This window comes from Osmia bicornis, chromosome 1 (genome assembly GCF_907164935.1).
Source record: "Osmia bicornis bicornis chromosome 1, iOsmBic2.1, whole genome shotgun sequence".
NCBI classification, from domain to species: domain Eukaryota; kingdom Metazoa; phylum Arthropoda; class Insecta; order Hymenoptera; family Megachilidae; genus Osmia; species Osmia bicornis.
Window position 1 is genome coordinate 13,851,979 of NC_060216.1, and position 13,759 is coordinate 13,865,737.

The following is a 13,759-nucleotide window of genomic DNA, read 5'->3' on the forward strand; positions in this document are numbered from 1 at the left end:
GCATTTAAAGCATTCGGTAATAATATAAGCAAGTGATTTTTAATTACGATAAGTAATTAAATCCACAAGATTGATTGACAGCTATAATTTAACAATTTTCAGGTGCAGAAATAACTTATGGTTTTATATAAAGAAATTTATTCATCACCTATAATCACTACTATACTAAATAACTTATCATTAGTCTCAAAAACATTAACGATCGTTCCGTTGAAGTACAACGAAATAACAAAAATTAGTATTATACATATCAATCTTATCGATGACAAATAATTTTGTTACTTTGAGCGACAATGTAACGTTTATTCGAACAATCTTCCAAAGAGTCAGCGCTTTTTAAATCATGATTTGTAATTTGTTTTTTTAAACAAAAGAAAAGCTATATAAGATCGTTGTGGATATTTTACGGAATCTTTTGAAAAAAGTATCTCACAGTTTAATAGTTTTGACACGAAAAATTCTTGCTAGTCAAGAATTCCTGAATATCCTACTTATTTCTTATTCATTTTATTCATCTTTATACATTCCTTGGCACAGATTTACAATGGCCTAACTATAAACAGTAAAATTTATACACAACATTAATAATTTTCAAATCATTTTGATGAGCGTGATATGTAAGGACAAAAAATACATCGTAATTTGTACCGAAACAATCGATCCTTTTTAATCATAAATGCACCTAATTAAATATACAAAATTTGAGCACTATCAAGATCAACCCTTTTCATTGGTTCCCTAGTCAAGCGGTTATTAATTTTATATGAAAATTATTTTACTATATCTTCAACTAATTGACTCAGACTCAGATACTTAACTCCAACTGAAAAGGGTTTAATAAAATATATGTGCTATATCACTGATACGTAATAATTTCTATGTTGTTTTGGTAAATAATGAGAAGAAAATATATTTAATCCTCAGCTTATATGGTACGCAAATTATAATCATATTGATTTTGGTAAATAATTTGGAAGAAAATGCATTTAACCCTCGGGTAGAATAAAATTTGATAATTATGCTATCAAACTTAACAATAATACTTATTAATTAATAAGAAGCCTGTGGAATTGTTACAGTTATACTATTGTGCGTCATATAAGAAACAATCCAAAAAGATACAGCTAAAACCAACGAGTGTAATTAACAATCATTAGTTAACCAACGATGTAGCATTTGAAGCAGGCACATTAAGTGCCTCAAAACTGATATTTCCTTTTTTAAGATATAACATTTTAAATGGTAGCATAAATCTAATTATCCAATTTTTAATTGAAAAAAAAAAAGGAATTAGATTGAGAAAAATAAATACGGAATGCAATTGTAAATCTACCAATGCAATCACTTCTGATATTTATTTACAAAATTCCTATACCTTATAAAGCAAAATTTGCAGACTTTCTTCTCCTTTAATTTCTCTACGTACAATGGACCAATAAAATTGTAAATTCTGCGGTCGAATCACTCTGTGCGGATTGTAAAACTCTAAACGGCTGAGTTTGTACAAACTATAGCCTAAGCTGATTTCATGAAATTACATGTACTCGAATACATTCGTGGAATGATTTTTAATTTATACTTACAGTCTAGAATGTACATCTATCACGATTCTCAATGAAATCATATCGATCGCGATTAAGAATCTGTGTATCTAAATACAGTATTGTCACCAGGACCATGCTACCATATACATATATCATTGAACTTTAGGTTCTAGGATTGTACCATTTGATTCCATAGCTAAGACCTTATGAAGCTAAACACTAATTTATATCATTGCGACATCACTGTTGCTAAAGACGGAAATATTTCAGCCTGTACAGGCCCGTAGTCTACCAGTTCTCCATCCACTGTTATGTGACCGTGTACGCCTTCCTCTGGTTCTATTCGAAACGCCCTCACGGGAATCATTTCGATACCAGATCGTGTTAAGTGGGTACCATTACTTAAACCCAACAGGAACTAATAGAGACAACAAATCAATTACATATCAATTTACCATAAATTAAATCGATTATCATTAATCTAAACAGATGAACCACAAAGTGTAAAACACTTCATCAACGTCAAACAATAAATTAATTCGCTTTTCATTTCCATATCATACTTAGCCGACAATAAATTAAAACGCCAGGGTGATAGTATTCCTAATTGGACTATTTACCTGGAGTAAATTGGCTCGAGTGATTCCAGCTTTTACTATTACCAGCCAAATAATACCATCCGCCAATTTGGCACGGGGTGCGAAGAAATAATCTTGGCCCAAGTGTGACTGATATGCCGCGTGAACCATCACAAACTCTCCTGAAATTTGAAATATATCCGCATCTACAAATTCATGTAAATTGATGATATATAAAATAGAGAAAAAGCTTTGAAAATTACAATATATCATTTGGAAACGATTTCAAACACATACTGATAAACCTTCAATTTACAAAGAGCAACACCTGTTGGTAGGATAACATAAAAACATCGTTATACATTGCATAACGATATTCATTACGTTTGTTTGCTAAGTCTCTTTGTATCTTGCAAACAAAAGTTTCTGCTTTTATGCTGACATGTACTTATATGGTTGTGTGTTATGAACAAATACGGGTCATGGCAAGTAGAGCTACTTGCAGCAACATTCTGTCCTTGCAGCTGGATGTGTTTTTAAACAGAAAGCAAATGTGGTAGAGACACTGTACTTAGAGTGTTGTGAATGAATAAGGCTTCGAATTAATATGTAAGAATGCACGAGATGCGTACAGTTAAGCAATAACCTGGCTTACTTTTCTTTTGTTTTATATCATAGTTATGGTCTACGTACACACGTTAAACGCTATTATTGCAAATAATACATGTACTGTTTCTTACCCTGAATCTGCGTCCATGAACTCGATACTTCCGAAGTTAGAGCAGGCAGCCTGGACGATGGCCCATACATAACTTGATTGCTGTTGTTTTCTACATCTTAATTACATAGAAATTATGACTTTAAGCAGAAATACCGGTTTCAAAGATAAAAGTAAAAAATCCTCACCGAAGAACAAATCAATTCTATTTTATTAAGACAAAAAGCTTACCAACTTCCCCGTTATCGGGCTCATCGATGCTGTGATAACTAGAAACTGAACCTGTACTAAAGTAAGTTGACCTCGCAGAGGTCGCAGAATAGAAGCTATCCAGCCTCTGTCTTCTCTCTGTTTCTGTCTCCAGAGTAAGACTTTCGCTTATTATCTCGTTATCATCGTAGCCATCGAACGAGTCGTTCAGAATAGTTGGATTCCCATCTAGAGCGTCATGAAAACTCTTCGATTCACTAATTTTGCTGTAACTGAACAATTACGAAACCATTGACGGTGAACATCTATTAAGTTTGGCTAGTTTATTTTTAGTAAATGTAAAAATTAACAAGTTACCGGTCCAAATCATCATCGCAGCTCCTGGAGTGTGATATCTGCGATTCCTTCGCGTATTCGTAGGCCTTACCGTTACCTAAATTCTCAACAGATGGTACCTTATCACAAGGCAAATAAGATACTTTGCCTTTGTACGTTCTTAATCCTATCAGCCGAGCGATAGTCCAAACGGTGAATCTCTGACCACCGATCGCTCTTAAACGTTCACTTTCAATGTCAATGTCAGCCAACAGACCCCAGCCGACCGATAGAAACGAAAATAGTATTTGATTCCTGGTCTCCACACGCACCAGATCCATTCGCGCTTTCTTGAACTTCACCACGGATAGGGCGCTAATTAAAAGCGGATTGTAGTCGTATGGTTCTCTGAAACAATGTTATTTTTATCAATTTTTGCATTCGAGAAGGAAACACTCGAAATATCAAGAGTTAATATTTTCAACTGCCTACGCTATTGCATTAAAGAATCATTCATTGTCACCCTATGCACCACTTGGTCTTAATGCGTTCCGTTTGCTTTGTCATATGGTATGCAATATATGATCTGATTAGTAACCCATGTCTGATACTTATTTCTTATTTCAAAGAAATGTCATTTTTCTTTATAGATAGATTGTGATTAATTTTATTATATTGATGTCTATCCATATCTACTAATTCAATACCTCCATTGTTTTAATCAGTATCAATGTACAAAATTCTTCGTGTAAACTTTTGTTCATTGTTGTCGCTGTTTTATCTATAATTTGATAAGCTTTTAATTATGCGATAACAGAGATATTTTAAGTACCATTAATTGTTCAATATCAAAATACGTGAACATTGATATATTAGACCAGGAAATTCTTTAGTTTCACGAACAAGACAAAGTTTTTCCTGTATTACTGAGGCATTGAAATAACATACTCTTTGAGTCATGAGTTACAATAGAATCTTATTCTAAGATCTTGAATGTCAGAATCCTTTTTTTTTTCTTACTCCTTTCCGGAAATGAAGTTGTTACTTCAACCGCAATCCATAAGTTTAATTTGTATTCGAAGAACGCTTTCTACACCAATGTACAGGATAAATTGTAAACAGTGATGATTGTTAAGCAATGTAACGCCGCACATATTCGTATAATTAACCTTTTGCACTGTAACAATATTCGATACAATGAACCAATATCGGGGTAGACTTTGATATGTTGAACTGTAGATACTGCTTTTAGGCTCATGAGATACTTCCCATAAGCTCGATACTTTTGTATCTTTCAGAATTAATTTTAAAGCAGGTTTCCCTGCTGAAATGATGAGAGGGTGAATCTACATTTTTAAAGGACAAGGTTCACCCTAGTCCCTACCTAGTTACATCGACGATTTCAACCAAGAAAAATGATTCTCTTACTCGGTAGTAGCAAATAAATCTTCTGTAATAGTCCAAGACCGAAACGACTTCCGCAGGACGATAAAGACGGGGGTGAAATAAATCACGGTTGAGATAGTCTCAATAAAACGAACTTACTGTTTAGCGTACGCGATGGATTTTGCTAAGCCATTGCCGGAACCGCAGGGTATCACGCCGAGAGGCAATTCTTTGAGAGCCCTTTCCCAGTCTGTCCTTTGAAAGAGTCCATTCACCACCTCGAACACGATACCGTCACCCCCGACCATCAGCAAACCGCTCCATTGATAAATGTCCCTCGTCCGCACGAATTCACGGGCGTAATTGGGACATTTCGTGATGTGCACCTCGTACGGTCTCTCGGCTTCCGACAAAATCGGATGAATCCTTTTCTGAAACGTCTCGCGACCCCTTCCCGGTCCAGATTTCGGGTTCAGCAACACCAGTATCTTCTTTTGTTCCCCCGGGCATGCTGAAACATGGTTTGAATTGCGTTTGTACAGCTGGTTTGATTCGAATGAACTTTTCAGAGCAGAGAGAATCCTCTCGATGATTACGTGACATGTAACGCAGCTTTATGAACAGCGGGACATTGCAATCGTTGCAGCAACCCCTGTTGCAGAGATTTCTCTCTGCAGTTACGACCGCGTTTGATTAACACGAATAATTTGTGCTTCGACGGTTCGATACGATTCGAGTTTCACTTTCATGGAAATTATTATTTCCCGATAATAATTCTGATTTTCATTGCTTCTGGTCCTGTGTAAAATTTAGTATTCCTTTAATTGGGTGTATTTTGCACGCTGAACGAAATCTAAATTTTCTTTTAACAGATTGTGAAATTATTCGGAACGTTGACCCTTTTATGTCACAAGATAATTATCAAACGTTCTTTCGAGTTGCGTGTATATTACTTAAGAAGAGAGAATAAGGTACTTAGATGACTTTCGAACGAAACTATTTTTCAAGCAAACAGTTCGAACAGGCTCCACTCGCATTTACGTAAACTAACAGTTATGTATCGTAAAACGTAACTAGTGAAAGTATAGGTAAACCGGATTGGTAATAAGGTATCAAAGCAAAGAGAAATCTTTCGGAATGAGTGGAACAACATTTTTTTTTCTTTTCCATACCGAATTAATTTAAGCCATCGAATAATATTTTCATTGTCCATTTAAATCGTATTTTACTGTTTCAATTCACCTACGTTCTAAATAATTGAACTGCCTGCAATTGAACGTGGAACAATACCACGCAGGGACAATGGATAAACGTTTCCCTCGAACAATCAATGAAAAGAAATACTTCGAAAGAGTAATCTTATGACACAAAGAGCTTAATGAGATGTAATTAGAAATTTTATGTAGGTCGGTCTGAATTCATTTGGCCAACAGCCATACGCGATGCTCGTTTTCAGAAAAATCCCGAAATATGTACTTTTGGCGACGCGAAGACGCGACCCAATTGTTCTTCCCTCTTCTGCGTCCTACGTACGCGCGATTTGGCACATTCGATTCGCGTCGATACCTTTAATCAGGTCGTAAATAAAAATTTAAGAATAGGAAAAAAGATATGAAAAGGAATGCAAGGGAAGATAGCAACATTTTTATTCATCTTCTAGAGTCACAGATAATTAACCCATTAACTGCCAAATTTTTTTTTGAAATTTTTAGCCGGATAAGTTATATATATGCATATTTTTGGCGCCGAGTGGTGTACGTAAAATTCCAAAATCCCCAAATGGAGATCGTAGCAGCTAATGGGTTAAAAAGAAGAAACTGGATTGACTACTATAAAATTTCGGCTTATCTCGGGAATGGTACCACACCCCTATTGTGTTTAAACTTTGTATACATATATATATATGTGGGTTAGGTTAGGGGTGTCGAAAATATAAAGTGTCAACGTGCCAAAATATAGAAAATCGCGTAAAATGATAAGGGTTGGGCGGAAAATGGGCAGACGTTGTTAGTGGGTGGAGCTTCGAGTTAAGGGAGCAAATCCAACACTAGGAAATCTACACCTTCGCGTGGTGCCGGCTGATTTCGCCGAGAAGGGGTAAAAAGAAAAATAAGGTTAGGTTAGGTTAGTTTTTTTTGTCTGTACCATTAGAAAACTATACCACAGCTTCGCTCATTGGCACTTCATCTTTAAGCTGGTTATACCCTAAACCAGTGTTTCCCAACCATTTTTGTGCCATGCCCAACTGAAGCCTTTCTAAAATTCTTATACACCCTATGTAACGTAAACATAATTTTTAATATCCAAAAATTGAATTGTTCACTGAAGAAACTTAAATGATAGGTTTCACAAAGAAATCACTAGAAAATTGTTGAGGAAACACAGTAAGTATATTTTCAAAACATATAACGGAGAACAGAAATTTAAGTAGGAAATAATTTTAATGAAAGATTTTTCTATATTATTTTAATTATCAGTAATTATGGACGTTTACCCAGCTCGAGTGCGAGTGAGAGTCGCCATACGGTTAACTTAAACTCTGGACGAGTCCATTTTCGAATTACCCCCCTTAACAATCAAATTGCCCCCCTTTGGGGCGTGGGCTCCACGTTGGGAAACACTACCCTAAACACTCTTTACCTATAATTTGAATAAAATACAAGTGTAGTATCATTTCAAAACCTTATCAAAATTTCTGCAATACTAAATAGCAACATTTTATCATTTACTGCTGTAGTTCTAACTAGCCATTAGTAGTTTTACAAATCACTTACGTATGCTGCATAATCATTTTCCACGATAACAATTAGCAGAAATAATTTTCCATAATTTACAAAGGTTATCTTTTTATCGTATCGGTATTAACGTCAGTGTTAAACTTATTTCTAAGAAAATGCATTCCGCCTTAGTCAGAACTAATAGCGTAAAAAATCGTCAAGTAATTTATTATTGCAAATGATATGAAAATATTTCCTTTTTGCTATGATCGTCTACATAATCCGTGCACGTGAATAACAGGCACGTGTACTACAGACGTTAATATAATGATACCATCATTGTACTACCGTCAATTTTATAATAATAAGTCTATTGTAGACAGAACTATTCGAAGGTTCAGGTTCAAGATGCTTAACTTTCGGTATTTGTTTTTTAAATTTTTAGCTCCCACGTTTTTAAGTCTAAAGTACTTATCTAGGTTTGAAATTCTTTTCTATTCGAAAATTCTGATACACGGATGGAGAAATTTACTCGAATTCTTTCGATCACTAAGGAATCAATGAATTAGCTTTGTAATTTCTCACTGTTCCACAGGTTGTCGGTGTTATTAAAGAGACAAAGATTTGGCAGCGGTGCAACAAAATCTTGGAATCGGTTACCTTCGAAAGCCTGAATAATAAGAGCTCTTACGAGTTAATAAATCTCTGTCGCAAATCTAAACTTTCGTCGAACTCAATTTTCCTAACAAAGAATAATAAAATGAGCAATATTTAATATTGAATAAAAAAGTGACTGGAAATTGCTTTTAAAATGTAATTTTTCTGTTGGAAAATATGAAAAGTCATCTTAATTACTGAATTTCATTGCTCTAACCGCGATTACACGAGTCCTTGATTGCGTTATGCAATTGAAAATGAGCGTTTATGCACCAGAACGCACAACAATGATTGCAATAGCCAGGCACGAACAATGCCGCTGTAATTATTAAAAAACAACCATTCTCAGAATACCACGGTTCGCGTTCACTTCATGAATTTCATGAATATACAATTTGGGATTATACGTAACAGAAGGACCGTCAGTAAAAATATTTCAAGTTCAATATTTGATTCACAAATTCTTTGCAGCAATAAAAAAGCATTTTGAAACTTCGGGACATGGGGTAAAAAAATTCTTTTCGGATGAATAACATCGCGTTTCGAATCGTTAAAACATGCACAACCGGATTCGTATCAGAAAAATTATGTAATTCTTATTTACTTATTTTAATGAAGAGAAACTCTTACACCGCTGCTCTTGAAATTTTATGCTACTTTCATCAGAAGTCGACAAATATTTTAATTATACAGCAAATAAAAAATTTTCAGTACGCCCACAGTTTAGAATAATAACACAAATATTGTGTGCTAAAATCTGGCTCTGCTTTTAAAAATACAAATTATCTTCAGGTGTTTTATCGTTCACTTTTGCAAACATAGGAAAACCAAGGATTAATCATCGGTTAAGATCTAAAAATAACCCATTGCTCGTTCACATCAAATTACTGACACAACATCAAATTTACCTTGCATTTTGTACGATTATCAATATTTCTATATCATCGACGTTTATATTCCACGAGCATGAACATATAGATAAAGAAACAGTTGGCTCGTCATTTTATGTTGTACAATTTTATTTTATTTTCATTTCTAATCATAGAATAAGCTGAGAGAATTTGATCAAGAAAGGCAATTTAAAATCCTTGCAAATGAATCGTCGCGTCTGATTAGAAAAGTTGCAAAAGAAACGAAGGGTTTAAGAGCAAGAAAGTTTGAAACGCTTGCAAGTTTCGCAATAATTGTCCTACCGAAAGAATAATGATTTTTCCGCTCTTCTTAAACGCGCAATGTGCCGCAGAAACTCGAACAGCGGATGAATCTATGCACCTGTTAAAATATAACATGTTATTCTATATATATTTCCCACGTTTCAAAATGCAAATATCAAAATGCATTTGATGTTTAGAGGTTTACGCCATGATTATCCGTCGTCATTGAAACTGATAACCGTCCTACGTGAAAATATGTGATAAGATAAAACTTTGTAATAATACCATTTTTCGCATAATTATAAAATTAAATGAAAGACAAACTTGAACAAAATTTTAGAACATTCAATTAGAAATTGAAACTGAGAAGTAAAAATTTATAAATAGAAATCACGAAGGCAACTGCATAAGATTTATGTAATTATGGAAATAATGTAAGAAGGAAGTATTACGTAAAAAAAAAAAAATAGATAAACACTTTAAACAAAAAATACATAGCATATTTACTTAAGCCTACTTGAACAAGAACATGTTGGCACCTGGCCTGCATATGCAAGGTATGTAATAGAAAGTATTTTAGCTTCTAATGTGGATCTATGTTAGTACCATGCAACTATATTTTGAAAAGAAAAAAAAAATATGAACGTAATTTACAACTTGATTTCACTTAAAATTTATAAACCTTTCTTATTGCTTTTAATAAACAATATTTTTCAATTAATCTTTGGTTATTGATATAATATGACCTAAGCATTCATTAACCTTTAATAAATTCAGAAAAAAGAATTGTAACGAACGTTTTCATGTATTATTTATTTCGTAACAGCCAGCATAGATTATTGAATATTATTGTCTATGTTATCTACGAATTCGCCTCATTGCAGTGAATTAAAAAAAACCGATCGATAATTGTACAATTTGTCATATTACCGTGCGATTTTATTAACGGTGAAAAATCTTGGACTTACCATTGATCAAGGACTCGAGATTCTCGTGACTGGGGCTCATAAAGCTTTTCGGCACGGGCACGCCAGCAATGAGACATTTAATAGCTAATCGCCACCTGCTAGCCTCCCGCAGATTATCCTCGTACTTGTCGAAGCTTCGAAACCTTAGTGTGATTGTCGTTCTTTCGCGTCTCTTGATACCTTTCATCCGTGCTTTTTTCAACTTGTATGCATAAATATACAAATAGGCCGAGGTGTCGAACTCGTCGTAACATTGAAAAGCTTCAGCAGATTCGACCAGCTTGAATTGCGACCTCGAAGTACCTGGGCCACAAACACAGCTTCCCGCGCTTTTACGTTTCGAACGCATACATCTGCATCCTATTATGTCGTTTAGAACGATCGTTTCAACCTTAGTCGCACCATTATTGTCTTTCTCTAAGCTGAGACCCTTTTCGGTCAATCTCACCTTGTAATAAGTGTTCTTTTTGGACGTAACGTAAAAGGTTTCTTCGAGAAGAGTGATAGAATGCACTTGACCACCGTCCTCCATGACACGCTGATGATTGCTTTTCATTCGATAAGAAACATGAATTACACTGACGTTTGTACCATAGACAGATCATTATCATGGTATTAAAGGCACATAGTACACAAACATCTCTCTTTCCTTATATGTAAGCTTCCTTCTCTTGTCCCTGATGCAGATAATGATTACCTTTGAAAGATTTCATGTACAAAAGACAACCGGATTCTGATCACTTAAAAGCTTAATATTCGCTTATTCTTTACTTTAATTATTTATACATTTTTCTTTCATTTTTTCGTACAGTTCGTTGCACATAAATTTATCGAAGCACGTGTATTACTTGAGCAACGTAAGTACTTGTAACATTATCTCTTCTTAAAGATTAGGTTTCACGGAAGGACGGTCTTTAGATTGCACTCGTGTAACGCCATTGAAGTTCTTTTTCAATTGTATGGATGGAATTAAAAAACCTATGAAATTCTAAATGATGATTAAATGAAACTGTACCATTATCTTCGTTACTTCTGTACTTGCGCGCAATCGAGCATCAAACTGTTTCGAACACATCGAAGTCACGGTATATACTGTTTATCGGAAACTTGAAACTTGATGGACGAATTGCTGGAACACCAGCAACGCTATCTTGCGTTTAAAAAATCTACTAATACCGTAAATATAGTTTCGATGGTTGCCGTAGGTAGACTTTAAATTGTAAAATATTAGTTCATTTACTTCAATAAGATTGGGAACTTAATAAACTATCAGAAGAATTTGTTTTTATTATATTCTTGATGCTTTTCTTATTACATTCTTATTCTTATCCCGATAATAATGGAATAAGATATATTGGATGTATATTAATGATGCAATTTAATAAGACATAAAAAATGAGAAATAAAAGTTAAATTAGTGGGATTGCATTCTCCAGACCAAATAACAAGTAACCCTAATATCATAGTGACGTAGTGGGTAAAGTAACTGCCTGCAAATGGAAGGGACTCGAGTTCGAATCCTGGCAAGTGTCTGGATTTTTTAATTTTTCTAGTGGATTTGCCTGGAAATCACTGAAGAACAAGCCTAGAATTCACTAGAAAAAGAGACTTATTGCGAGAGCATATTTACTTATTTAGAATATTTTCAAAGTTTTCCACTGTATTAAGGTTAGAGGTTTTGTGCTTCTTGTGTTTCAGAGTATAAAGACAGCTTTTGAATAGTTTTTTTTACTAAAATCTAAACATTCTCTCGTTGAACAGAATATATTTTGGAAATATTCTATGTTAAGTTTGGCAGTTCTGATCCTAGGATGCAACAAGTGTAATGTTGAGGTGATAAAATAAAAATACATCACATACTTTTTAAGTCTTCAGTGACTATATATATTTTTAATAGAAAGTGATGCAAATTTGCACATACTTTGCGTTATTAGTTTTGTTTTTATAGTAATTGCACTATAAGTCAAACAGCGCCCTCTTGGACATCCGTTTACAGGGGCACCTATTCACATTGCTGAAGAGCTCGTCCGTTTCTTTTCCGGTTTGTCAAAATGGTAAGATGGAGTAAGGGATTTACTCGATTTATAAAATCAGTAGTCATTGAAATGATCTGTTTCGATTACGATGACTGAAATACTTAATTAGATTTCGAAAGCATTGAAAACGATTAATGAAAATTATTTTATTTACAGGGTATCGACATCAACCACAAACATGATAGGAAGGTTCGGCGTATCGAACCTAAATCCCAAGATGTCTACTTACGACTTCTCGTCAAAGTAAGTATTGTCACGTGTATTTTTAATTTTTAACTTACATACAATATTTTTAAGTCCATGTTGATAATATAGATTCTATACAGTGAGTAATATTAAATATTAGATTGTGTTAAACAACTGAATGGTACATCTTAAGTAAACTGTTCCTGTATTGTTGTCATACTCACATGAGGTTTACAGAACACGTTTATTTTTGCGAATCGCACTCTGTGTCAGTTTTTATATAAACTGATCCAATTTGAACGTTCGCTAGAGTAAATCTAGTCAACTTTCCTATTCCATCTTTGTATATTATACAAACGATGATTATACTAGTTGACACATTTTAATATGGAAAAGAAGGTTATTAATTTTTGCATTTGAAATTGTTCCTAATAAAATACTGTGGAAAGTAATCTTAGTTCTGTAAAAAATATCCTGTATAAAGTTCGACTTAATATTTGTAATCTTTTAGGTTAGTTTCGTAATTATACTTTAATGTAAACTTCATTTAAAAATGTTTAAGTTTATTGTTTTTGTTATAGCTTTACCGCTTCCTGGCTAGGCGTACAAGTTCAAAGTTTAACAAGATTATTCTTAGAAGACTTTTTATGAGCAAGATTCATCGTCCCCCAATATCTCTTGCACGTGTTGTCAGGTTTATGAAGAAACCTGGACGAGAAAATGCTATTGCAGTAATTGTGGGCACGGTAACAGATGATGCTAGGATTTTTGAAGTCCCAAAACTTACAGTAAGTAATATTCGTATACTTGATACAAGTAACTTATCTCAAGTAAGCATAAAACATATGTTTGTTTAATCGATGTTTTTTTATATCATAGGTGTGTGCTTTACGCGTTACCGAAAAAGCAAGGGCCCGTATATTAAAAGCTGGAGGTGAACTGATCACTTTTGATCAGCTAGCGTTACGTGCTCCTACTGGAAGAAGGACAGTTTTAATGCAGGGTCGTCGTAATGCCCGTGAAGCCGTGAAACACTTTGGACCAGCTCCTGGTGTACCTCATTCGCACACGAAACCATTAGTACGTTCTAAGGGTCGAAAGTTTGAAAGAGCAAGAGGCCGTAGGCGAAGCTGTGGATATAAGAAATAAATTTTGTTTATTTGCCATCATTTATTGTACCATATCCTTAAATTGACTTGCATAATTTAGACATTTTCTCTACGGCTACGTTCTTTTATATAGCAAGTTGAGGTAGTTGGAAAATAAATGTTGGCTTCACATCTTAACAAA

The 13,759-nt window shown here is 34.2% G+C and overlaps 2 protein-coding genes across 2 annotated transcripts; one reads left to right on the forward strand and one right to left on the reverse strand.

The window, feature by feature from the left end:
- Positions 1-121: 121 nt before the first annotated feature.
- Positions 122-11,352, reverse strand: LOC114883237 (sphingosine kinase 2-like). Its single transcript, XM_029200836.2, has 7 exons — positions 10,248-11,352; positions 4,911-5,262; positions 3,408-3,773; positions 3,072-3,322; positions 2,863-2,958; positions 2,165-2,304; positions 122-1,962 (listed from the first exon to the last, which is right to left on the reverse strand). The coding sequence occupies exons 1-7, from the start codon at positions 10,801-10,803 to the stop codon at positions 1,774-1,776; spliced, it is 1,950 nt and encodes a 649-aa protein (XP_029056669.1). The 5' UTR covers positions 10,804-11,352; the 3' UTR covers positions 122-1,773.
- Positions 11,353-12,226: 874 nt separating this feature from the next.
- On the forward strand, positions 12,227-13,759 carry LOC114870852 (60S ribosomal protein L18). The gene is made up of 4 exons (XM_029176013.2): positions 12,227-12,301; positions 12,440-12,526; positions 13,051-13,257; positions 13,349-13,759. Exons 1-4 carry the CDS (start codon positions 12,299-12,301, stop codon positions 13,616-13,618), a joined length of 567 nt encoding a protein of 188 aa, XP_029031846.1. The 5' UTR covers positions 12,227-12,298; the 3' UTR covers positions 13,619-13,759.

Excerpts from the sequence above, each read along its gene's own strand:
- LOC114870852 (XM_029176013.2), top strand. Across the intron at positions 12,527-13,050 it reads ACTTACGACTTCTCGTCAAA|CTTTACCGCTTCCTGGCTAG; the intron begins GTAAGTATTGTC and ends TTTTTGTTATAG. Across the intron at positions 13,258-13,348 it reads TTGAAGTCCCAAAACTTACA|GTGTGTGCTTTACGCGTTAC; the intron begins GTAAGTAATATT and ends TTTATATCATAG.
- LOC114883237 (XM_029200836.2), bottom strand. The coding sequence starts at position 10,803 with ATGAAAAGCAATCATCAGCGTGTCATGGAGGACGGTGGTCAAGTGCAT. Across the intron at positions 2,305-2,862 it reads TTCATGGACGCAGATTCAGG|GAGAGTTTGTGATGGTTCAC; the intron begins GTAAGAAACAGT and ends TTCAAATTTCAG. Across the intron at positions 1,963-2,164 it reads CTCGAGCCAATTTACTCCAG|TTCCTGTTGGGTTTAAGTAA; the intron begins GTAAATAGTCCA and ends TGTCTCTATTAG.